The following is a 26078-nucleotide window of genomic DNA, read 5'->3' as shown; positions in this document are numbered from 1 at the left end:
AGCAAAAAAAGTCTTAAGTTGCAATGTCAAGGTATGTGCTATATCATACACATATAATGATAGAAAAATCTTCCTTTTTATATTCAAGCATTTATGTCATGGAAAACAAGAATTTGTGTCAAGGAATGCCATGGAAAATCAGGGAAATCGATCTTCAGTTTTTTGCGGGAACTCTGTTTTTAAATTAATCGGTAGGGTTTAGAATTTTATGCACTAATTACGTTACAATATTATTACCTAATAAGTACCGTAGTAATTCTGCATAATGAAGGCGCCATTGTTAAAGATTTCGTGGTCACCTACAGATAAACAAACGATAAGAGTGTTTTACGTAATTTACTGTATTATATTTTTTCTCTCATGAACAGGAAGTACCAGCACGAGACCAAAGCTCCACCGAGGGGACAGCGCTCATCTCATCGTTAGTGGACAAGAGTCGTATACAGAAGAAGAGAAACGTGTTCTTCTGGTCACATCCAAAATCAATAACAAAGAATACGTGCCTTTTATGACGGTGGATCTTAGAGAGCGATTCCAGTACACAATGCCGTTCACAGACCGTGATGGATTTCTAGCATTGTCTCCGAAGCAGACACGAAGCTTTTCTCGATGGGCGAGACCTGATGAGTTCTGTTCAGAGCCTAAAATGATCGAGGTGATCGATTGCTTTAGTATCAAACAGACTGTGGTGTCAGATTGTTCGTTTGTGGCATCACTTGCTGTAAGTGCTCTGTATGAGAAACGCTTTAAAAAGAGTCTAGTTACGTCCATTATTTATCCCCGTAACTCCAAAGGACAGCCTGTGTACAATCCATTTGGCAAGTACATGGTGAAGTTGCATTTGAATGGTATTCCTCGGAAGGTGATTATTGATGACTATTTTCCTGTTGGACGACATGGAGAACTTTTGTGTTCGTATTCAACAAACAAAAATGAACTGTGGATCTCTCTTCTAGAAAAGGCCTACATGAAAGTCATGGGTGGATATGACTTCCCTGGCTCAAATAGTGTAAGTATTTTATTCTATATACTGGTGCTGCTGCGCAAAGAACTTATTTGTAATACTGATAAAAATCTTATCTGGTATGCTTTGATAGCGCAACGGGGGTCACTTGATATGCTTTATAATTCTCTCTTATGCATGATAAGTGATCTAAGGATAGAGGTAGGATATTGGCTCAGTGGTAATGTGCTCACCTCTTAATGCGAGGGGTCCCTGGCACTATTCCAAGACGGGGGCAGCGGTGGCTCAGTGATAGAGCGTTCATCTCTGTGTCTGGGGTCCTTGGTTCGATTCCATCTCGCGCCAAGTGGACTTTTTGGTGGATAAACACGGTGTGCGTGGGTTTTCTCGGAATTCTGCTGTTTCCTCCCACTTTTTTCGTTCCACCATTTCCTTCATTTCTCATCATCACCGTCTCCTTTAACTTAGCCGGCATAAACATGAGACGTGAAACTTAAAGATTTCATTTTCATTTTGGTATGCTTTGATAGCACAACATTGTAATTCTCTCTCTTATGCATGATATATCATCTAAGGATAAGAGTGCCATAGCAGTTCAATGGTAAAGTGTTTACCTCTTTATGAGAGGGATCCCTGGCACGATTCCAATATGGTTTTAGTGGTCAACTGTAGATCTTGTCCGTATATAGATATATGGTTGTTAAAATAATGAAAAATTTGAAAAAAGTAACTTCCCGGTGAGAGCACTCGGTCGAAAAAGTGTAAAAAACTTTTTCAGGTCAGTCATTCTGAATGAGGACTTTCTGGCTTCTCCTCATTTATACCAGACAAATGTCGGGGTGGTACCTAACATACAGGCCCCAGGCCGCTTCCTTCCTTCCCTTTTCCCGGACAGTGTGTTCGCCGAGGGACGTTATCCCTCATGCATGACGGGCTAAATGGCCTTAGATGCCGAAAACCCAGAAGTCTAAATCCTAAAGTGCAACTTAACTCATTAAAGTGAGTTTAAAGGAGCACTGAAAATCAATAGGTGTCAGCACATATCCTCTATCTTCCCGTGTATTTTGTAGGAAATGACAATATTCAAATTAGGGCTTACATTTCAATTAAATTCAAGTGTCCAGTGAGAAGTTGAATAAATAATCAGAATAATCCGTGTAGTTTCTTTTTAATATTATATTTCTTTCATTGTTGAGAGTTTCATTGTTGGGAGCTCTTGTCCGAGAAGTATAATTATGTGCTGTCAACAATGAAAGTAATAGAATATCAAAAAACTGCACGGATTACTATTTGATTATTTTTTCAACGCGTCTTTGGAGTAAGTCTGAATATTCATCTCTTCAATTCCGTTGAATTATTTCTAATACAGTCGTTTCCTTCGAAAGACGTTGGAAAGATATGGGATAAGTGCTGCGATTTGTTGGTGATATTTCGAGCTTGACACTTACCTTAATACGATGCGGAACCATCGTTAGCTTTAGAATATGACTGACTTGTCGTGGAATGAAGGCATGTAAGTTATGAATGGGTTCCAGAGGAATATTGTACCATTCCGCATGCAGTAAAGGATTGAGTTTCGTCCATGCGGATGGGAAAGAGTATTTTTTCCACTTTCTGTTCTTCGGAACTAGCCGCAGTTGTTCAATAATGATTAGGCACAACAAAGGAGGTATTGTACAAGGTATGATCAAAAGAATACGGTGTGATTTTTTTAAAAGCAGCAACTACTGACGCTACAGCCATTTGATGTAATTCGTCCAATAACCTGATCCCTTGAGACAGGCAGTGTCAAGTTGGAACACGTTCTGACTTGTCATTCATCGTTCAAAGTCGCTAGAGTGAGGTTGCGTGTCTGTAGCGCATCGACAACGCGTGAATATTAAGTTTTCTTTCAAATTGTGAAAAAAAGTGCCAAAGAAATTCATGAAATGTTGAAATTGGTGTATGGCTTTAGTGCTGTAACTCTGAAGACTGTTTACAACTGGTATGAACGATTTAAAAGCAGAAATGAGTCATTAGAAGACGAGCAACGTTCGGGATGTCCATTAACCTCAAAAAGAGAAGAAAACGTGCAAAAAGTGACACAAATTGTTTGTTCAAACAGGCGAATAACTATTCAAGAGCTTTCCAAAGAACTAAACATCTCGTACGGGTTCATACAAAGCATTTCAACCAGCGATTTGGAAATGAGAAGAGTGAGTGCGAATTCTTTTCCCGATTTTCGACTAGCAAACAAGAGTTTTTGAAAATATTCCTGTCTGTCCACATCCATCGTACTCTCCAGATATAACATGATGCGACTTCTGGCTCTTCCCAAATATTAAAACCGTGCATAAAGGAAAACGTTTTGACACCATTCCTGACATTGAGAGGGCCACGAGAGAGCAGCTGAACACCCTTCCGAAAGAAACCTTCCTGAAATGCTTCCGGTCATGGATTTAATGTTTGGATAATTGCATTCCTAGCCAAGGACAGTATTTTGAAAGAGATTAAATCAAAACCCATGTAAGCTTATTACTTTGTTTCTAATAAAATTATTCACCCTATTTTTTGATGACACCTCGTAGTTCATCCCGATGTTCATGAAACCACGCCGTAACTTGAGTTACATTGTTTTGTCGCTATAAGAATTTTTGAATTTCCCGCCACCGATATTTATGTTCACCAGGCCCAGCATTGAGCGGAGTCAAATACTTTTGAAAATATACCAAAGAGAATTTCGATGTAAGTAGGAAATTAGCCGGTCTGTGGCGACTTTACGGCTCTTTTTCTCAAAACTGCTCCGCCAAAGTTACAGCGTTTTGTCGCGACAGGGCAGAGCAGTAGTGCGTCCTTTGAGCGTGGTTCCAGGACGCGCAGAAGACTAGAAAATTGCGGCCACTCACTGCCATGTTTCACAGTAGGAAGGAGATTGTTAGGAGCATAAACTCCTTTAGGTGTGCACTATACATAAATACTGCTTATCGTTAGAAAAGGTAAAAGAGAATTCACCGTACCATATTATTCGTTTCTAATTTTGGGGCCGCGGTGGCTCAGTGGTAGAGCGTTCACCTCTGGTGCTTGGGGTCCCGGGTTCGATCCCAGCCCCCGCCAAGTGAACTTTGTGGTGGACAAACACCGTGTGCGTGGGTTTTCTCGGGGTTCTCCCGTTTCCTCCCACTTTCTTCATTCCACCATTTTCATTCATTACTCATTATCACCGTCTCCTTTAGCCTAACCGGCATAACTGTGGGACGTAAAACTCAAAGATTTCATTTCATTTCATTTTCGTTTCTAATTTTGGCAGTATACTTTGCATGTTGTCAACAGCATGCTCTTTGCGCTAAATCGTTATTGATAGTGATCAACAATACGGAAATTTGCAACCCAACCGTGAATATTCATTCGCGTCGAACTACAGATGTCCATTTTGCATTAAGCTTGCTCGGGATCGGTCTCACTGATAGCTGGGCTCGCGCTCACTTGCACTCGGACTCTCTTAAGTGGGCTCGCTCTCGGAATGTCATAAAAAGCCTTTATAATGATGTTCTAAATACACGCCATTCTGTGATTGAAAATATAACCCAACTTTTATATCCGAGACGAAACACGGACTATTTAGGTTTAATGTTAATACGAGTGCTTTGTTACACACGATACCCCGGTGGGAGAGCATCGAACGCACTAGAGCAGCCATGTGCAACAGCTGGCACTCAGGCCACCAGGCCCCAATCTGAACTTTTCTTTATAATAATTTTATCTGAAAAGTTAGACACTTGTGGCGTCATGATTTTGTCTTTAAAATGATTAAAATTATACACATGCTTATTACTGACCTTTATATTTTGTTTTTATAGTTTTTATTGGCAGGATATATTGGTGGACGCTTGGTATGACGCGTCTTATTTTCGTTCTTGTTAAAAATGAACATCTTACGAAATTTTCTCCCTGGTCTTGTGGTCTCATGTTACTCAAAACCATACCTGAAGGAACATTTCAAAAATGTTATTTCTTATTTTGTGTAAAGAACTAGTTTATTACAGTGACGGTCGTTTATATATAGACGACACGGTTCTTTGGTTCTGTGTTCAGTTCTGATAATTTCGAAAGCTATATTTTAATACTAACTAAAACTATTCATTGACAATAAAACAAACCAAAACAAAATATTCACTCTGATCCCCGAAACTGTACGGTTGCGATGGCTCAGTGATAGAGCGTTCACCTCTGGTGCGTGGGGTCGCTGGTTCGATCCCGGCTCGCGCCAAGAGAACTTTGTGATGGACAAATGTCGTATCTGTAGGTTTTCTCATGATTCTCCCGTTTCCTTCCACTTTATTCATTCCACCATTGCATTCATTTCTCATCATCACCATCTCCTTAAGCCTAGCCGGCATAAACGTGAGACGCAAAACAAAGATTTCACCCACCCACCCCCAAATTGTACTGGAATAGTCAGAATACCCCGCTTGTGTAATAAAGGTATCGGAAAGCGTTAATTATGCAACAACGGAAGAGTTAATTATGCATCTTTAGCCTATAGGACATCATCGTAAGACATAAAAGTACCGATTTCTATTTATTATTATTATTATTATTATTATTATTATTATTATTATTATTATTATTATTATTATTATTTCAGAATATTGATCTTCATGCCTTAACTGGTTGGATTCCTGAGCGAGTTTCCATTGAGACTGATCAGCCAGACTTCAACAAGGACGCCTTATTCAAAAAGTTACTTGAGAGACTTTCGAAAGGTGATGTTCTAGTCACTGTTGCGACCGGAGATTTAAGTGATGCAGAATCTGAAAGAACCGGCTTAGTATCGACGCATGCGTATGCTGTGTTAGATGTTCGTGAAGTAAAGGTAAGCATATGACGAAACTAGTTATCTCATTCAAAATCAATCTAGTGTTTATAATTACTTATTGAGTATATGGAACACAATTACAGTAATAATAATATAGTCTTACCTGTAATGCCTTTTCAATTCGTGCTTTAGCCAATATTTCAGTTTCTCTGGCGAGCAATTTTCATCTGGGCAGTTATATATATATATAGCGTCCTTATATGAGGTATCAACAACCAGTTATGTATCTCACTACTTAAGAGCTCTTGACTTACTAATACATGATACACTAAACTCTTTTTCGTCAGTTTACTTTTTGTAGGAGTCATTCGATGCTATCTCCTTGTACTAAACTTCTTTATGTGTATCGGCCAATGAATACTTCAAATTTCTAGATGTACAGTGTTGCCGGATAGCATCGAGTGACCCGTATCAATAATAATAATAATATAGGTTAGTGTATTCATATATTAATAGATTAAGAGGTCTTAACTAGGAAGATAAATAACTGGTTGTGGATACCTCATATATCATCATCATCATAGGTATTCTGCCTTTATTGGCAGGTCACTTGCCGCAGCTGAGAAGCTTCCATGCTCCACGATCCTCCGCTAACCTTTTCGTCTTCGCGTATGATCTTTCTGTTTTAATATCATCCATTAATTGTAGTCTCCTTCGCCCCCTTCCTCTCTTTCCCGCCACCATACCCTCTAGGACGTCCCTCATGATACAATCTCTTCTTAGGCAATGCCCCAACCAGTTTCTCTTCCTCTTCCTAATAATATCTAAAAGTGTTCTTTTCTCACCCACCATTTCTAACACTCTCTCATTCGTTTTCCGCTCATATAAGGATGCTATAATAATACTAAAGAACTTTTTCAACGTTCTCCTTTAGCCTAACCGGCATAACCGTGGGACGTAAAACTCATTTTTTTTTCAACGTACCACTGTTTGTTGCAATAACTATGTAAAGATCTACATAGGAAAATAATTTAAGCCCTCTCCCGTGACGAGAATTTCCCGCTGAAGCACGCTAAATTGGTGAAATATTGGCGAAAAAACACACATTAATGGAAGATTACAGAAAAGTCAGGATAATAAGGGATATTGGATTATCATGCCCTTGTATTCTTCTGTCATTAATAAACTTCAGTGTGTTTTCGTGCGCGCGTAACCTCAACGCAACATATCTCCCTCTGCGCAAGGAGAAAGTAAAAGTAAGTAATATGTGTTTGATATATTAGTACAAACGGCAAGATTGCGAATTAATTTCATTGTTTACAAATGATGTCAGAAATATGGCAGCGTTGTCAGAAATATTGCTTTTATCTGCATGTGCAAACTTTTTTTTTTTTTTTTTTTTTTTTTTTTTTTTTTTTTTTTTAAGTTGAACCTAACGAAATTTGTGTGGAGAGCAGTCGTGTACATAATTTAAGTCGTGCGCGTTGAATATGTAAAACTGTTTAACAGGTATTAAACCATTTACATAACTGCTAACGTACGGTAATTGTCTTATATGAAAAAGAACTTTAAACATGGAAGGAAATTGGAAAAAAAAATAGTACGTCTACAGTGTACAGTTCTTCTGTACAGAATTTTAATACTTAAATGTTTTTAGTATCACCGAATTACTTCCTTGCTGCAATTTTCCTCGTGTTTTTCTCTTCCAATCACAACAGCCGTATAGATAACAAAACAAAATGAGAACTGGACTATGCCTGCTGACTTTGTTGCTCTTGTATTATGATAAAGTAATGCAAATGGACTGATATCTCCCTCTCTCAACACCTCCTTTAACCAATAACACAACGCAGGGTTTCTACAGACCTGGTAAGGGAACAGGGAACAATATTTGATCACTGAAGGTGAAGGAACCATATAAATAATCGGGGAGATTTACTAAATATTTATCTTCCAAATAAAAGAAAGTGGACACAAGCTACAGCAACCTGCTAGAGCTCCTTCGTGGCTAAGCAATTAGCGTACGCGCCTTTGACGTGGGAGCCCCGGGTTCGATTCCCGGCGGGAGCTCACGTGGTTCATATTCCACGTTAAACTGTCGGTCCACGTCTCATATAGTCTCGCTGCTGAACTCAAAATCAAATCATTCAACCTGCTAGTAGGTAGAAAATGAATATTTAAAAAATAATATATTTTTTAATTACTAGATAAATTAAAATGAGTTGGCCTGCAGCTCAGTGAGTAGAGTGTCCGACTACCAATCCTCTGATCCATGTTCAATCCACGGTGTGTGAAAAGGATTGGAGGATCAGCCGGAGGTTGGATCAGCCTCGGAAAGAGACTGGGACCAAACTGGTGAAGAAAGAAAGAAAGCTGCAGGCGATATCATCACTAGGGAGGCTCAGGCCCATTTAAGGTGTTGCGTTAAGAGATATTGCATGGAGAACAAACTCCATGCAATTAGACATTGAAAACAAAACACAAGAACTGCGAAAAATAAAATAAAATAAGCATAAGTAAAATGTCTTGATGAGTGTATCAGTTTCATAAAGAAACGGAGCACATTTCTTGGAATCACACGTTGACATCAAAGTAGTGCAAGAACTGCAAAAGAAGAAAGAGAAATACACCGTGTCCCAAAAGTCCGGTAACACTTTTCGTAATTTATTACACAAAAACTACAAGTGATACAGCTATCCTGTATATGTCATATGCAAGTTTTTGTATGAGTTCACAATGCCTCGATATGGGAATCATGTGTAACATGACATATGTCTAGACGGTAATAAAATTCTTGCCATACTCGTTGGAACATATCCTGAGAGACAATGGTAGCAACTTCTTCAATCCTGCGCTATAGTTCTACATTTTCTGGTAACGTTGGCACATACACACTATCTTTTGTGTGTCATCATAAAAAGAAGTTACAGGGAGTTAGATCCGAAGATCTTGGAGGCCACGTATCGAAACACTGATCACTTTTGCATGCTCGTTCTATCCAGCGTTGAAGTAACTCATTGTTTAGGAATTCACAAACGTTGTGATGATAATGTAGTGAGGCCCCGTTCTGCTGGAACAGGAAATTGTCAGCATCTTGCATTTGTGGGAGTAGCCAATGCTGTAACATATCGAGGTACATATGGCCAATTACAGTGTTTTCTGCACCAGAAATCACCATGTTTACAACACGTCGACGCGAACGCCAACTGCTGTGAATGTGGGAACTACAAGCATTGCCTTAAAAAAAAAAAAAAAAAAAAATCATATATACACGACAGCTATATCACTGGTAGTTTTTGTGTAATAAATTAAGAAAAGTGTTACCAGACTTTCGGGACACGGTGTGTGTATATATAAGCAGAAATAGCATTTAAAATTTTAGGTGTTATTCATTTCATAAGTAGTTTGTATTAGTCGAACTGTTACTAAGCAACTGAACACACAGTTGTAATTCCGTGTAATCAATATACGTTGACTATGTATACTGTTGTAGTGCACGAAGTAGGTAGAATTAAATGGAATAAATTAAAATAAGAATAAGTAAATATGATATAAACATTTATAGAAACCTTCATTTTCCTTTGTAATTAAATATTTAATTCTAGTAGTAAAAATAACCTGAAAAGATAGAACATAAAGGCAAGATATGGTAGGTTATAAGGGAAGGAGGTGGCTGACAAAGTATGTATTTATTTTGAAGTCACGGAAATTAAAATATTATGGAAATCCTGTAACAGGGAAAATTTATATTAAAGTCAGAAATACTAATTCTAAAATACCTGTAGGACACTGCAACAAGGAAAATTTATACTGAAATCAGGGAAATTGAAACTAAGAAACCTGTAGAATCTCTGTAACAAGAGCGACTTCACAAAACAAATACATAAATCATCGGTTTCGGGTACAGAGGTTTGTTATTATTATTATTATTATTATTATTATTATTATTATTATTATTATTATTATTATTATTATTATTATTATAACATAACAGTTCCATTGTGCTACCCGAATTTATGCAAAGAGAATTAGAGTTGCATGGTGAAAAGGAATATTTGTGTCCAAGTTTACATAATTATTGTATCCAAAATGTTCTGAAACTTCATACATAATTTTTTAAAAGAAAACTTTAAAAAGCTTACTGGAAAAGTACTGCTTTTTTATCATTAGATTAGTTCTAGACGTCTTCATTCGATTTAGCAACAAGGTTATGTAAAATCTGTGGAAATGCTTTGTATCTCTGGTTGTAGTGCAAGATGCTTCTGGTTGTAAACTTGATAACAGACTTGATAAACTTGATAACTTAATAGAAGCGGTTGGTACTCTTTGTGTATCATGATGTAATTTATTAGTGTGCAACAGGATGAAATAGACATAATATAGAATATTGAAATACATGTAATAGAAAGCATTGAAGGAAAAACTTTGTTGCCGTAAGTTATAGTTGCAGTTGCAAGTTTGAAAAAGAGCATTACCATGACAGAAAGAGTGAAAAAGTGCATTACCAGACCGGGACTCGAACCCGGGATCTTTGTTCTAGCTGTTATGTAGTTCGACAAATCCGAGTCTATATTCCGAACACCGCTAACGGCTGCTCTGGGAGCGGACTTGGTAGCGTAGTGGTTAACATAACGGCATAGTACGCCGAAGAAACTAGGTTCTACTTCCGGACTAGTCTTGCACTTTTTTACTCTTCTTGTGTTATTGAATTCGCACCTACAGAGGATTTGATGTGTAAAAATGGGCTTAAATCGGTTGAATCCTCCTCTTACTAATAGTGATAATACAACCGTTAGCGGTGTTTTGAAAGTAGACACTGGATTTTCTCCAAGCACAACAGCTAGGTTGTGAAACCACGTTGTCTGAGTGGAAGAACACCGAAAAGTGGGAGAGTGTATGGCTGCTCTGGGAGCGGACTGAATAGCGTAATGGTTAATGCATCGGCACGGTACGCTAAAGTTCTCGGGTTTGGTCTCGGTCTACTCATGCACTTTTTCACTCTTTATGCAATATGATTTCTAGAAAGTCCGTGTTCACATTTGCTACGTGAAGGACCAAGGGGGGAGGGGTCAAATTTGCCCGCGCTGGTTTTTAAGTAGCTTTCAGAGTAGATTTGTTCAAATTGAGTTAACATTTTGGACTCAGTTTCAAAAAAGAAACTTTTCAAAGAATTGTGCTTTTTATTTGAAAAAAAAAAAATTGGCTAAATACAGTGTGTACAATTGCTTATATATTATACTAAATTTCTTATAATACTATGCAGAAAACCAATATTACAACTGACACTTGACAAGGTATATGAAAGCCTAAGTGTTTATATAAAGGAGAAATGTAACATTTTAAAAAAGTAATACAAGTTTTACATATTTAAAAAAAAAAAAAAATGGGGAAAACAAAGATGGGTAGCACCTATGACCAAGGGAGGTCAAATCGGCTCACCCAACATATATATATATATATATTTTTTTTTTTTTTACAGGAAAACAATGCAGTATATTCCAGTTGGAAAAAAAATGAAAATGAACCTTTCATCAAAAGGAACAATAACAAAGAAAAGAAGAAGAAACAGAATCCTGAATACATATTAATTCATATAAAGTAAATAAAAAAGAAGACGCGGGCAAAATTGACCTCCCCCCTGGTCTTTCTAGGGTTAATATGTTTCGGATAATTATCTTTCCTTATGTTTATCTAAATAAGCATAAACCAAACATAACATCGACATTTTACGGTTGTTCTCCCTCTCTCAAAAAAGAAAGAAAACCTTTGTTGAAAGCTAGGCTTAGGATTTATTGGCCACTGAAATTATAACACTGCGAAGGGGACATCCGATCCACCCGATATTTGCAGAAATTGTAGAACATTGGAGAACAGTGCCATTATTAGCGGCGCAGATCTGCTGCTTGTCACATGCGTCGCTAATATTGTCATATGCGGCAGCCACGCCTCCAGTAATGGTAACCAAGGAAAAAGAATAGCTGCAGCGGGTTAGAAATATATTTATTCGACGTTAGTGTACCCCTAAGGTTAAAATTTGCTTCTTCGATAAGTGTAGCAGCAATATTGTCAGGTTTCCGATTTTTGTTGCAGAAGAATTAAAATATATTGAAACCTGCTGATTATATCCTTATGTGAAATCGCTATGTTGGAATGCAGCCACAGTGATGCAAATCTTGATTCGCTGGCTCAAGGAAGTAGAAACATACCTACATTTAGGAATCCAATAAGACCGTCACATCACCGACCGAGAGGACATGTATCTTGTGTATGGCATTTGTCGATTATACAGCCACGTCACAAACACGCGCGCTCCGAAGTATTCGGGAATACTGTATAGTGACCAGTAACCGCATGTACGTGTATGATGTGGCTCACTTTGCATATCACAGTAGGCGTTTACAACTGGAATGATACCAAGGTTACACATGGCCAATTGAATGATATGAACTCTTCTTTTTCGAATACTACTATCTACATCATCATAATGGGCCTTTTGTGTCTGGTATCGTGGTTACAAACTAGGTAACGGATGCGTTGTAACACACACCAGTCAGGCACTGGGCATTATGAAGTTGGTGCCATTCTATTCCATTTCCGCTTGGGTTCAAAACACATTCACGGGACATTATACATCACTGTTATATTGCCGAAGAGTTGAAGCTTGTTCGTGGTCCCATTTCTGGAGTTCTTAATGTGGTCATGTAACCAAGAAAGTTCTCTCGGTTTTTGTGGAGGTCTGTGTTCAATTGGCCTGAATGCAAATGGAGATAAGGCGAAGGTCAGTTGTTGGTGTGGGTATATCCAACTTACTACTTGGTTGTGGCAGTTTAGTTACACCGTGAACTTGCGTAGGGACAGAGCGTCATAGGGGTGTGTATGCTGTACGAGTTCAAACTGGGGTCATACGTCGCCGGGAATCCATGGCCTTCTAGAACGTTGGCAGAAGGTCGTCGATGCTGATGGGACTATTTTTGATCTTCCAGGTTACGTCATAATTGACATATTGATATTCGAAGGTGGTGGGTGAAAAAGCGACAAAACTCTTGATTACCTTTATACAATTCCTCAATGGTGACCGTGTTTCTTTCGTCCTTAACCGACATGCCCCTTGATCTCTCACCTATTGAACACATCTAGGTGATTATTGCATACTGAAAACATCTCCCTCCCCCTCTCCCCTGCGGCTACAATAGATAAAAACTTTGACACCGTATCGAAATTAAATGGTTTGCCGTATGCGAAAGGATTTTCTGAGCTCCTTCATTTGCTTCGCCGTGACACAACAGTTATTCACGTCGTTGGTGATTCAACGCGAACGTCTAGAATCTAAGCTCCCGAGATGCCATGGCACATCTTACAGTGTATGAGAACTGGAATCATCTCACACTGGTACAATAAGGGATCCGTCTACCAGATTTGAAGGGGTTGCTGACTCTTCTTTTTCCTGTCGTTGGAATTTTAGTAGCAGTATGCGTTGTATTTTATTGAAAGTAAAACTACAAAATTAAGTTTGGACTTGAGAGCGTACGCATATAACTAACCAACAAACTAACTGTGTGGTGTATGAACCCGGAGGTTCAATTGTGCATTCACAAAGGCTCTCAGTAGACTTTTGTTCTTAGCTAATTAGAGCCAGTTTCTCAGTTTCTACTTTGTATTCCTATTTCTGTGAGATTAATCTTAATATTGTTCTCCCATTCTGCGCCTAGGTCGTCCTAATTGTCTTTTTCCTAATGCATATATATAAATAAATTATTATTATGGAATAAATTGTTACTTTATAGGGTGTGAAGTTGTTGCTGGTGAAGAATCCTTGGTCTCACCTTCGGTGGAAAGGCAATTACTCGGAATTGGATGTTGTTCATTGGACTGATGAAATGAAGAGATTGCTCAACTACGATCCAGATAGTGCTTCGATGTTTGATAATGGAGTGTTTTGGATTGATTATGAGAGTGTGTGCAGGTTTTTTGACGTCTTCTATCTCAACTGGAACCCAGCACTCTTCAGCTACACTTATTGTATACATCAGTAAGTAGGTAATGGAGTAACAAAATTTAAAAAGATGCATATTTTGAGTGAATTTTTTTTTTCTTTCATCTAAGTAAACTGTTAGAACTAGTTTTAACCTCTTGCATATTCTATTGGATTTGTAAAGCTCTCTACTGGCTAAGTAGTTAATGTTATTACCGTTGGTGATAGTTAGTAGAAGAATGAGCCATAAATTTTGCGAATTGGTGTGCGTACATTGTTTACAATATCCCACGTAACGTTTATGTTATGGCGCACGTATGTCACGTGACCAAAGGAGTTAAGCCGTTGTCGCTAGCACGGATATATGTAGTGGCAGTTTGTTTCCTGAAAGGTTGTACTCTGCTACGTTTCGTGTGTGATTTGATAACTGCAAGAATTAAGATGCAAGCTAGGATTTAGGAACTTTTACTTTACAACTTTGAACTAGGTGGACACGGTGGTTCAGTGGTAGAGCGCGTACCTCTGGTGCAGGGTCCCCGGTTCGATCCCCGGCAAAGTAAGTTTGTAGTGGACAACATCGTGTCTGTGGGTTTTCTCAGGGTACTCCCGTTTTCTATGACTTTTTTATTTCAGCGATTCTTCTATCATCATTCGCTTGCCTTAATCATCGGCTCTCTTACCCTAAAAAGCATACCCATGGGATATTAAACTGAAATATTTCATTTCATTTTTGTGTTTACGACTTCAAACTGGGCCATAAGGACAAGGAAGCCAATCGAAGCATTTGTTGTGCGAAAGGTGAAGGAATAGGTTACGATAGTACAGTACGAGATTCTTCAAGAAATTTCTTCGGGTTGCAAGAACCTTTGCGATCAGCCGAAACCAAGGAGACCGAAAACATTGGATTCCGTGGTCTTGTGTCGGGGTATAGAAGCAAATTGAATGACTGAATCTCGAATGTGGCGAAGTCGGTATCTCAGTCCCACTGTGTGATTCGCCGTCTGTACTCCGAACACTTGGAGGCGGATATATGCCATTGTTTGTCAGAAGTACTCTGTTTTGGTGAAAAGAAAGCGACCATTTTTATAGCAAGAGAAGACAACATGAAATCTCGTACCTTTAACAACCTCAGAAACTTGATGGAATTGAATGATGCCACTCCCAGCGTATAGTCCGGACATCGCACACTTGGAATGGTACTTGTTCTGAGTCGTGGTTATCCAGTGCTCGTGATGCTTCAACAAGGAAGAGGAAGCCACAATTCAGTTCTTTGCCTCGAAGAACAAGAAATGGTATCGGCGTGTGTTCAAAGAACTGGCCAAATAGTGGCGTTCGCCGATACAGCGCCATAACCTCTACTTTTTGAATGCTAGACAGCTTTTGTTGTAACTTGACGCACAAAGTACGTACATGACCGCTGTATTAAAAAACTTTTGATTCATCCTTGTAATAATTAACTAGGGTATAAAATGGAATATGTAATATGAAATATCTACTCAAGTCTTGTTGTTTTGGAAAGGTTACTGTTAGTGTTTGTATTATGACGTGTTTATATTTTCTTGTGGGAGAGTTGTTTAACGTACTGCTTAGTTACATGAATCAGACGAGAGAATTTATGTAACTTCTTTGCTATATCTGTGTCTTTCGCTACTGATGTTTAACAGAATAAGTTATTGTGCACCGATCTATTCGAAGTTGTAAGTTCATAATTGAGCAAATTTTGTATCATCATGCATATATATTCTTTTTCGTCGCTAAAGTAGTGCGTAGTTCTAAAGCATTACATTCGTAATCTAGTAAATGTTTTATTCCTCTTTTCTTTATTTCTTCTTGTCGTGTCGACGACTGTCTCAACAAATAAAGGAGGGACATTCGGTTACTATCCAAGAATTTTCTTTTAAAACGTAAGACATAGGAAATGCTTATACTTACGACAACTCACAAACAATGTTTTTTCCAGACATGATTTTGGGCGGGTACTGCCCCCGGAGCTCTGAGAGTAACCTCCTGGAGAAGACCAAAATAATACGTCTATAATATAATAATAAATAGAATAGTACCGTATGGAAATATGTGCCTCTCCGAATACTAAGTGTACCTCCCTCCGGAATTTTTTTCTGAGGAAAAAAAAAAGCTGCTTACAAAGGAGATAGACTTCAATTCGAAGATTGTAAGTCGTCGAAAAAATAAAGATCAGATTCATAATCGCTTTTAAAGATTATAAGCAGAAACTAGAAATTTGATTAACTTCAGATCTACAGCTGTGTACAGAGAGATACAGATGGTGATCAGAAAAATGGAAACGCCTGTAGTTGGCAACACGTCAGATGTATGGGTTGGTAGTGGTGTCGTGGCGCCCGCAGCGCCGGATCGCTGGTGGTTGGGGGTTAGGTCGGTCTCCATACTACGCCAGGCGCAGTGGAACAGCAGTGTCCAGTGGCTGCAGCAGACGGAGGTCGTGTAAAATGGGAGACCTCTCAGAGTTTCAAAGAGGACAAATTGTTGGTGCGCGGTTATGTGGAGTGAGTGTGACGGCAGTGGCTACTGTGTTAGGTGTGTCGCGTGGGACAGTGTCGAAGGTGATGACGGCCTACACAACACACGGGAAAACCACATCGGGGAAGCGGAACAGTAGGCGGAAGAAAATTACGAGTGACAGGTCACGCCGGGTAATTAAAGCGCATTGTCACGCAGAACCGTCGTGCCACTGCGGAGCAAGTGACGCAGCACCTCCCCTACCCTGTTTCGACAATCACAGTCCGCCGCGAATTACATAACATGAACTTACGGGATCGTGTTGCACGGGCCAAACCGCTCATCAGGGGCCATAACGCTTTCGCACGCCGCAAATGGTGCCGCGACCATGCAACTTGGACCGTTGAGGACTGGAAACGTGTGATATGGTCGGATGAGTCATCTTTCATCCTATTCCCAACCACGGGCCGTGTTTATGTGTGGAGAACGCCCAAAGAAGCTTATGATCTGCAGTGTCTCCGCCCAACTGTGAAACATGGCGGCAGGTCGGTGATGCTGTGGGCCGCAATATCATGGTTTTCATTGGGTCATGTGGTCACACTTAGCGGACGAATTACTGCCAACGATTATGTCGCAATTTTAGGAGACCACTTGCATCCTATGGTCCGGATGTTGTTCCCGGACAATGACGCCATCTTCCAGGATGATAATGCACCCATTCACACAGCCGGCCTTGTTGCTGCGTGGTTTGACGAACATCGGGATGAAGTTCAACACCTCCCCAGGCCCGCCCAGTCCCCAGATCTCAACATAATTGAACATCTGTGGTCCGTCTTGGAAACACGACTCCGGCGACGATTTCCACCTCCATCCTCTCTCACAGAACTGGCCGATGCCCTGCACGAGGAATGGTGTAAAATTCCACTTGCTACTATTCACGACTTCTATGCCTCCATCCCACGTCGCATCAAGGCTGTTCTGAAGGCGAAAGGTGGCCCGACACCATATTAATCTGGTAAGTTGCAATTTCGTTCAGGTGTTTCCATTTTTCTAATCACCATCTGTATATTACCAACTCTACTTCTATCAAGTAAATAAATAAATAAAATAAATAAATAAATAAATAAAACTTGAAATGAAATCTTAAATATCCCACAATAATGCCCTTTCAGCTAAAGGAAATCGATGGTTAATTGAAGTGTAATGATTATGAAAGAGTTGGTGAATAGAAATGTGCGATGAATCCAGAACACCCACGGACACGAGTGTTATCTACCACATATTCACACTGCTTGGGATCGAACCAAGGACCTCTCACACCAAAAGTGCAAACAAAAAATGTACTTCTAAATCCGATCACTATTAAAATATAATCATTCCGTTTTTATTGTTGAAGAAATTTCTGAGGCTTAAATCGTAAAATAAGTTTTGTAGTCACTTTTTGTCGCCAAACCCGGAGCTAGTGACGTGGTCCTGTTAGGAGTCATTCGTCTGTATTGCGTAAGAACGTAAACACCAAAACTCAATTATTTACCATTGAACAATGTTTAGATTATTTTCTGTGTGATAAACTCATCTGTTATTCAATGAAAACTGTTTGAAAATGAAAATCAAATGAAATTTTTCAGTTTAACGACTCACCCTTTAGGCTAAGGGAGACGGAATTAAGGCAAGTGAATGATAATGGAAGAATCGGTGGAATGAGATTGTGGGAGGGAACAGGAGCACCTGAGAAAACTCTCGGACACGATGTTGTCCAGCATAATCTTACTTTGCAGGAAATCGAACCAGAAATCCTACGCACCAGAGGTAAGCGCTCTACCACTGAACCACCGTGCTACTCCGAGAATTGTCTGATATAGACCTGAAAAGTGAGATACAATATATGACACTCTTACATAGTAATCTTCCATTATTGTGATTCTATGTAAACTTCAAAAAAATAGTTGGATAAAAAAAGATGAACAGACACTTTTTGACGTTAACGTTCTACGATTATGCTCCGAAGCTAAAGGAGACGGTGATGATGATAGTAAACAAAATGATAGAATGAAGAAAGTGGAAGGAAATGGAAGAACCCCGAGAAAAATTTACGCACACAATGTGTGTCCATCCACAATATCTACTTGGCACGAGCTGGGATTGAACCAGAAACCCCAGGCACTGTAACGCTCCCATCCGTAGCCTAGCGGACAAGGTGGGAAAAACCAATCCAGCCTGGCCTCAGAAGGGGCTTTACACGAGCAAGCATCCGGATAGCTCAGGCTGTTATTTCAATTCGGAAATCCAGAGGAGTAATAGTTCATAAACTAACAGTAAATATATATATATATATATATAATCAAATAACAACACAACCAATTCAGGAATAAATGTTTATTATAAATAAATTACAATAATTAATTTGTCTTCTCGCTGCCAAGTCAAATCTGAATTCAATAATTATTTTGTTTCTCAGTTTGAGAAAAGAAAAAAAAATAATATAATTCCAAAGAATCGTCCGCTGAATCGTAAATCTTCAAAATTAAATAATAAAGCAAATTCTCCAGTCAAGTCAGGAACCTCTAAGTTTGCCGCAAATATTCGAGGCCAGTCAAGGACCTCTCACACTTAACTCTAATATGAGTACTCAAGGCCAGTCCAGGACCTCTCTTGTCTAGTACTAATATATTCCTTTCTTTTAAAAATAAGAAATAAAATCGTACCTTTATTCGAGTGAAGATTTCCTTTCTTTCAAACCGAAGAACAAGTTTCATAAATACTTATCATAAAAAGAAACTATTTTTATTAATTTGTCGCAATTTAGTTTGAAAATGGAAATTTCTCGATGAAAAACAACCGCAAACAACTTTACTATACTCAATTGAATGAGTTGCAACATCGAAACATATCAAACATAAACCGGTCAAACATTCTTCAAACAGCACGAACAAGTCAAACGAAGTTTTACTTTCTAGAAAAAGAGAATTAAATTTTACTATCAATTCTTCAGCATTCAAAACAGCATTAATAAGCCTTTCGGATTTTACTCTTTGAATCAAAAACATGAAATTCAGACCTGTAACAAACATAGTGTAAATAGCACATTTCAAAGGTTTCGGGTACAATCCCTCCACCTTTGTTCCCCTGGATTTGCCGAGCTTTTCGCGATAATTATATATATTCCGCTGAAAATCTAGCCAAATGGAATCCAACAAGACAACCCACTGGAAAGACACAATGGACGTAGACAGACAAAATAATAGAAAAATTGAAAATTCACTCACCTCTGTAAATCCATGTTTTTACCTCAACTTTTGTAGTTTTTCTGGCCTCAATTGCCTCGGACTCTCTTATCAAAACAAGAATAATCCACTGTAAGGTGAGGTTATGCTCAGGATTCAATTTAAATAATTCCAATTCAATCAGAAACTCAAATGAGAAAATGGGACGTAGATCCACAATTTCCCACATTCACGAAATCGAGAAAAAATGCAGAAACAACTTCAATTATATGATTCCGAGTATTGCTAACGCACTTTTCTGTAATTTGCTTGCTAACAGAATCAGAGAGAGCTAAACCAAGCCTCCCTTCCAACACTTTTATCGATTTTTCAAGCAACACTACTTTCACTAGTTTTGCAAGAAAAAGCAAATACACGTAATATTGCACTAAATATAATATCACTATATTCATAATCCTCACTTATAATGGATATTCTTATTTCCTTCAACAACACACTCTTCTACAACGAAGACTTCAATACAAGAAACTGAACCAACACGAAACGTCCATTTAGATTCGAAATCCATTCGAACAACTGAATCCTCCAGATGTTACCCGTTCGCAAAACACAGCCCAAGTCAGCTAGCCGAGGCCAGCTGCTTGCGGCCGCAAAGCTGTGACCATGCGCAGTCGACGACCAGCGCATAAGCCAAGACCTTGATATTTCTCGGTTACGAAAGGCAAAGGAAATCTTCTCACAAGCGTTATTTTTACATTCAATTTTTTCTCTCTTATTTTTTAAAAAATTCAAAGATGATATTTCTTTTATATAAGCTTATGTCTCCTTCTATAACACATAATATTAAATACATTCATAGTAATTTTACCATTTTCCTTATCGTAGATTTACATTTTTATTTTATAATTTCTTTTTTTTCGTGACTTGTAACGGGCACGTTACAAACTCGCCGCCCTGGAAAAGAAAAATTCTCAAACCAAGAATTTTTCGACATCTTCTTGGCAAGCTACGGAATACAAAAAGATTATAAGACACAAATTTTAAACAAACATATATAAACAACAATCAACTGACTAACCAAATTATATATATATAACAAACAACGTTAAATATTGTAAACTATTCGCAATTTTTCAAAAACTTTTACTTTAAGATATATATAAAGTTATTTTACTGTTATTTTTAAATTCGTATTTAACTATGATTCAAAAATTTTACTTAAATATATACATAAAATTATTTACTATATTTACAATTTTTTTGTTTCACTATGGTTCAAAAATTTTGACTTAAATATATATATATATATAAATTAATTACTATATTTACAATTTTTTTGTTTCACTATGGCCATAGTAAAATCTATATTTACAAGTAATAAATAATTATTTACAATTTTAAGAAAAATAGCAATAATACTTAAGAATTTTTAAATATACTAACAAAATGCAATTGCAATTTCATTAAACCATAAACTAGACTTAAACCTTTAAGGATAAAGCAAGGTCTTTCAAGGAATTTTAATTATCGTCCCCCACTCTATCTAGGTTTCTTCTATCTCTATATACCTTTACTTCTGAAACATGGGATCGGCGATAAGAATTTGGAGTATCATTTTCGTCAGAAACAAGTACCGTATTTGGAGTTAAGAAACTCCTCACTACAAACGGACCAAACCACTTATCTGCTAAGGACTTAGCTATTTTATCCTTCAACGAAGATTTAACGTGAGTTTTTAATAAAACCTTATCGCCAATACTGAAATTTACAGGGTTTCGTCTTCTCATCATCAGCTTCCGTCGTTTACTCCAGCTCTTTTCCATGTTTTCAATAGCGTTATTCCACAATTCAGCCGATGACTTGCCACCATAGTCTGAACTGACGATGTTCCATCGATTCTCTAATGGTGTAGAGTATGGACGTCCGTAGAATAATTCGATAGGACACATCTTCAGTCCCTCGTGCTCGCTAATATTCAGTGCAAACTGCAATTGCGGAATAAGATTGCTCCATAGATGTTGCCTTTTTGATATATAGGCACGTAACGCCGCCTTTAAGGTTTCTATAAATATCTCCGCTGCGTTTCCCCCCGGGTGATAGGGACTGAGTCGGCGATGACGAATCCCTAGTCCAAACAAGAAGGTTCTAAATTTCTCAGACACAAAGATGGAAGCATTGTCAGTCGATATGGCCTCCGGAAAACCTATTCTACTGAAAATCTCCATCATTTTATTTGCCACCACTGTTGAATTGATGGTCCTCAATTTTTCCAGCACAACGAAGCGACTGGCGTTATCAACTCCAATCAAAATAAACTTATATCCCTGAGAATTAGGGAGAACACCTACAATGTCAAACATCCAATGAGTATTTATTCTTTTACTGAATTCGGAAGCTAGATGACCCATCTTCTGATTAACTTCGTTTGATTTCTGACAAATATCACATGTAGAAACATAGTCTCTAACATCCTCTTTCATTTTTTCCCAAGTAAATTTCCGCATCAGCTTTTTTAATGTCTTATACGTACCAGAATGTCCTCCGACTATTCGGTCGTCATGATGATATTCTATCATAACCTTCCGTAATTTTTTAGGAATTACTACCTTAAATGGATTCATAACAGACTTAGTTTTCTTCATGAGTATTTTATTATTAAGAAGGTATCCTGAAATACTTTCCCCACGCTCTAATTTCTCTATTATTTCCTTCAGCTCGAGGTCTTCTCGCTGTAATTTATCAATCGAATCTTCTACTAAAGGAAGTTTCCACTTATTGGCTATTTCCATATTCTTCTTGAAAGCAGCTAGTCCTACAGGTCCTTGCATAATGTCGAACTCAAAAGGATCGTACATCCTGGTCAGAAAATCCGCAACGGTATTGTCTGCTGACCTGACATGTTTTATCTTAAAATTAAACTGACAAAGTATTTCTACCAATGGACCATATTTCAGGAGTCTCTTGCTGTCATTCAAAATCCAAGTTAACGCCTTGTTGTCGGTGAGTACGTCAAATTCATTTATCAGATAATGTTTATAACGTGAAATAGTTTTAACCAGGCTGATAAACTCTTATTTCATATATGCTTCGGTGCTTATCAGCCTCCGAAAGCCGTTTGCTGAAGTAGGCAACAGGTTGAAGATTGCCGTTTTCATTCTCCTGAGAGACGCACCCAGCCACACTCTTCCCAGAGCCGTCCACGTTGACAATGAACCTCTTATTCAAATCCGGCGTTTTCAAAACTACATTTTCAATTAAAATGTTCTTTAATCTATCTAGCAACATTTGGTGCTCCTTCGTCCATTCAAATTTCACCTTAGGTGACTTCAAGGCACTCAAAGGTCCCATTAATCCTTGAAATTCAGAAACAAATTTTGAGTAATTAAATAAACCTAGTATTTTCATAAGGCCACGTCTATTTTTAGGAGGAGGAATATTTTTAATGGCTGACACCCTACTAGGATCGATTTCCATTTGATCCCCTTCTATCACATATCCTAAATAATTAATACGTCTATAAAAGAACATACATTTGTCTGGGGATACAGTAATACCATAATCTTTAAATCGTTCGAATACCCTTTCAACCGTTTTCATATGTTCTTCGATGGAATTGGAAGCTATCAGGACATCATCGAAAAATAATTTAACACCCTCGTCTCTCATATCTCCTAAGACTTTTTCCATTGCTCGAGACAAAATATTACTTCCAGTCTTAATTCCTACTGGAAGATGAGTATACTGATAGCACCCTTTTGGAGTTACAATAGTTGTTATATCTCGAGAACCTTTATCCAACTGGATTTGGAAGTACGCACGGCGTAAATCTATTTTCGTGTACACGCGCTTATCAGCTAAACCTGTAAGGCATTCCTCTAAATTAGGAGACGGATATACGTCATTCACAATAAGTGAATTAACCTTAATGTAGTTCCCAACAATACGATGAGTGTTATTGTTATTCCGAACTAGAAAACAGCTACTGGCAAAATTAGAGTGATCAACTTCCTCTAGAATACCTTGATCCAATAACTCACGAATTTGATCATAAAAAATCTTTTCTTTATTTTTTGGAATAGGAAATGGTGTGTCCTTAAATGGATTATTGTCCTTAAGATATAATCTACCAATAAAATTTTTTATACACCCTACTCTATCTGATATCACGTCTTTATATTTAGCCTTTATAGAATCAATGAAAGAGATCACCTCTGGTTCATTGAATCTCCAAGAATCCCGATTATCATTTTGGTTTTTCAACTGTGTGCATTCCGGATTTTTCACCTGCATGGTAGTCTGATCATGTAAACTATCGGATGTACGAGGCTCATCCGAAATAAACTTTTTATTTCTCTGAATCAACTTGTAAAAGTTTTCAGCTTGATCGATATCAATATCCGATACCTCAGAGCCGCTGCTACCATCTAAAGAATTCAGCTTATCCACTTTATTCACTGGACCACTGCTATGTCTAAGCTCCACTTTCTTTTCAGCTAAGTTTGTATCCTGAGTTACCACTAAAGTCTTATTCTTTGATCCTTTCTTCCTACGATTCCTACGCTTGATTTTCTTTCCACTAGTATTTGCATCGGGTTTCCCAACACTATCTTGATCCTTATCTGTCAACCTAGCATTGCTCGTCGAATGTTCACTCTGACCACGTTCAACATTCAGAACTGCAGATGTTAAATCGACAACTAAAGGTTGACTCGAATTTTCTTTTGAACTACTATTCCCTAATTTGTCCATTAACCGAGAATTCGCAATGCACTGTCCAGAATTCTCCAAGTTAATTTCGGATATTTCATTGGCACCACTCTGATTTCCATGAAAACGATCAATCACTGAGAAGCTACTGCCCCTTGAAGATGAATTATTATACTGAGTCCCAACTGGATTTGTAACTTCGGACCTTTCAATCGCACCACCCAGTGTTTTCCCAAATTTCGTACGACTTTCATCCTTCCACATGGGTTCAATGGAATCTTCGATTCTTCGAACGTCTCCAACTTCTGAATCAATCATAGATCTCAGATGATTCAGCTGGATAGCACTAGGCGCTGGAATTTCTAATAATTTGGATTCAAGATCTAAATAATCCAAATCACACTGAATACTCGCATCTTTTTTCCGAAAACTAAATCCATCTTCACAAATAAAAATTGATACCATAAAGTTCGAAACAGAAGAACTATCTCGTTTATTAGAGTGATGATCCGTTAACATTTCTTCCCTTTGGCCAGACTCATCACCAGATTTAAATCCGCTAAGAAGTTTGTTATGTTGAATCATCTTCTTATAATTCAACCTAACTCGTTTCTTTCCACCGCGTAGAATCAAACAATTTCTAGCATAATCTATAACTGAGTTCGTTGATCGTAAGAAAGGCGTTCCCAAAAGACACATGCAAGGCAACTATTCCACTATCTTAAATGATATTCTCTCAAAATGACCTGAGAGATTCAAAGTCAATATTATCTCCCGGTTCGTTGATAAATTTAACCCGGACGGAGCATTTACCACCTTTTCAGGAGTCAGTCTAATAAATTTTTCCAATCCACAAAACCGCACTAAGTCCAGTCGAACGATGTTAAAGCTTGAACCTCCATCCACACAAATGTCTGTTAAATAATTATGTATTTTACCAACCACAAATGAAGCGACGGTATTATCCATTTCACTTGGAATAGTGTTAACTGAAGCATTAGGTGCTTTATATTGATCAGACCGTTCATTCGGAATCTTGTTTTTTCTATGAACCTGAGGTTCTACTTTCAAACGATTCTTTACATTAGTAGGGTAAGAATTATTTAATCCTTTATTCAAAGAAAAATTTTTATCACCCACTGGAATTTCTCGATTTTTAAAACCTTGATCAGGATTTAACATTACTAAATTAGTCTTTTTCCGAGAAGAACCCATCTCCCTATTATATTCCAATTGATTTCGAAAATTTAATTCATGTTTATCAGCAATGTCAATTAACTCGGATCGGGTAGCTGGGATGTAATAATTCAACATCTTATATCTATGATTTGGATTCATGCCACTTACTATGATATTTACCATGTCTGATTCACTATCCATAATATTTAATACATTCATGGCAATTACTATAGATCTTACATACTGAATAACTGATTCAGACAAGCGTTGACGTCTATAAATTCTATCAGAAATAAGGGAATGTAATGCAACAGGCGTAATAAAATTCTTAACAAGCCTAGATTTTAACTCATTCCAAGCTATTTGATGATTTAATGCTAACAAAATTTCCTTTAATAACGAACCTTCACATTTCCCGACAAGAACAGAATCATACTCAAAGAGTAGCTAGTATCCATTAGAGTTTCCTCAATTTTGGCTAATATTTCAAAAACTAGCAAACTATTACTGCCATCTGTTATTTTAAATTCCTTAAATTTTGACTCTAGAAAATCACTAGTTCTTTTAAATGTATACTTCATCAGGAGATTATGCTCAATATTTGAAGATTCATTAATACTAGGCAAAGTTGGCAACCCTGTTAACACATTGTCACCCATCTGAGTTCTCTTAGGTGGAGCACCATACTGCGGATGTAACGAAGTCTTGGGAGTGGAATTTCTAATTTGAGAAACCCTTCGGTAATAATCTCTAAGATTCAAA

The 26078-nt window shown here is 37.9% G+C and overlaps 1 protein-coding gene across 2 annotated transcripts in view; it reads left to right on the top strand.

Moving 5' to 3' along the window:
• LOC145671330 (calpain-7-like) overlaps positions 1-26078 on the top strand; it is an 89607-nt gene that overhangs the window by 27804 nt on the left and 35725 nt on the right. For both annotated transcript variants that reach the window (XM_081740338.1, XM_081740339.1), the window contains exons 5-7: positions 369-1009; positions 5589-5816; positions 13544-13788. In XM_081740338.1, the coding sequence (XP_081596464.1) occupies positions 369-1009; positions 5589-5816; positions 13544-13788 (1114 nt within the window). The remainder of the gene's footprint in view (positions 1-368; positions 1010-5588; positions 5817-13543; positions 13789-26078) is intronic.

This window comes from Thermobia domestica, chromosome 15 (genome assembly GCF_964235325.1).
Source record: "Thermobia domestica chromosome 15, izTheDome1.hap1.1, whole genome shotgun sequence".
NCBI lineage: Eukaryota > Metazoa > Arthropoda > Insecta > Zygentoma > Lepismatidae > Thermobia > Thermobia domestica.
This window is presented reverse-complemented; position numbering and strand designations above follow the sequence as displayed.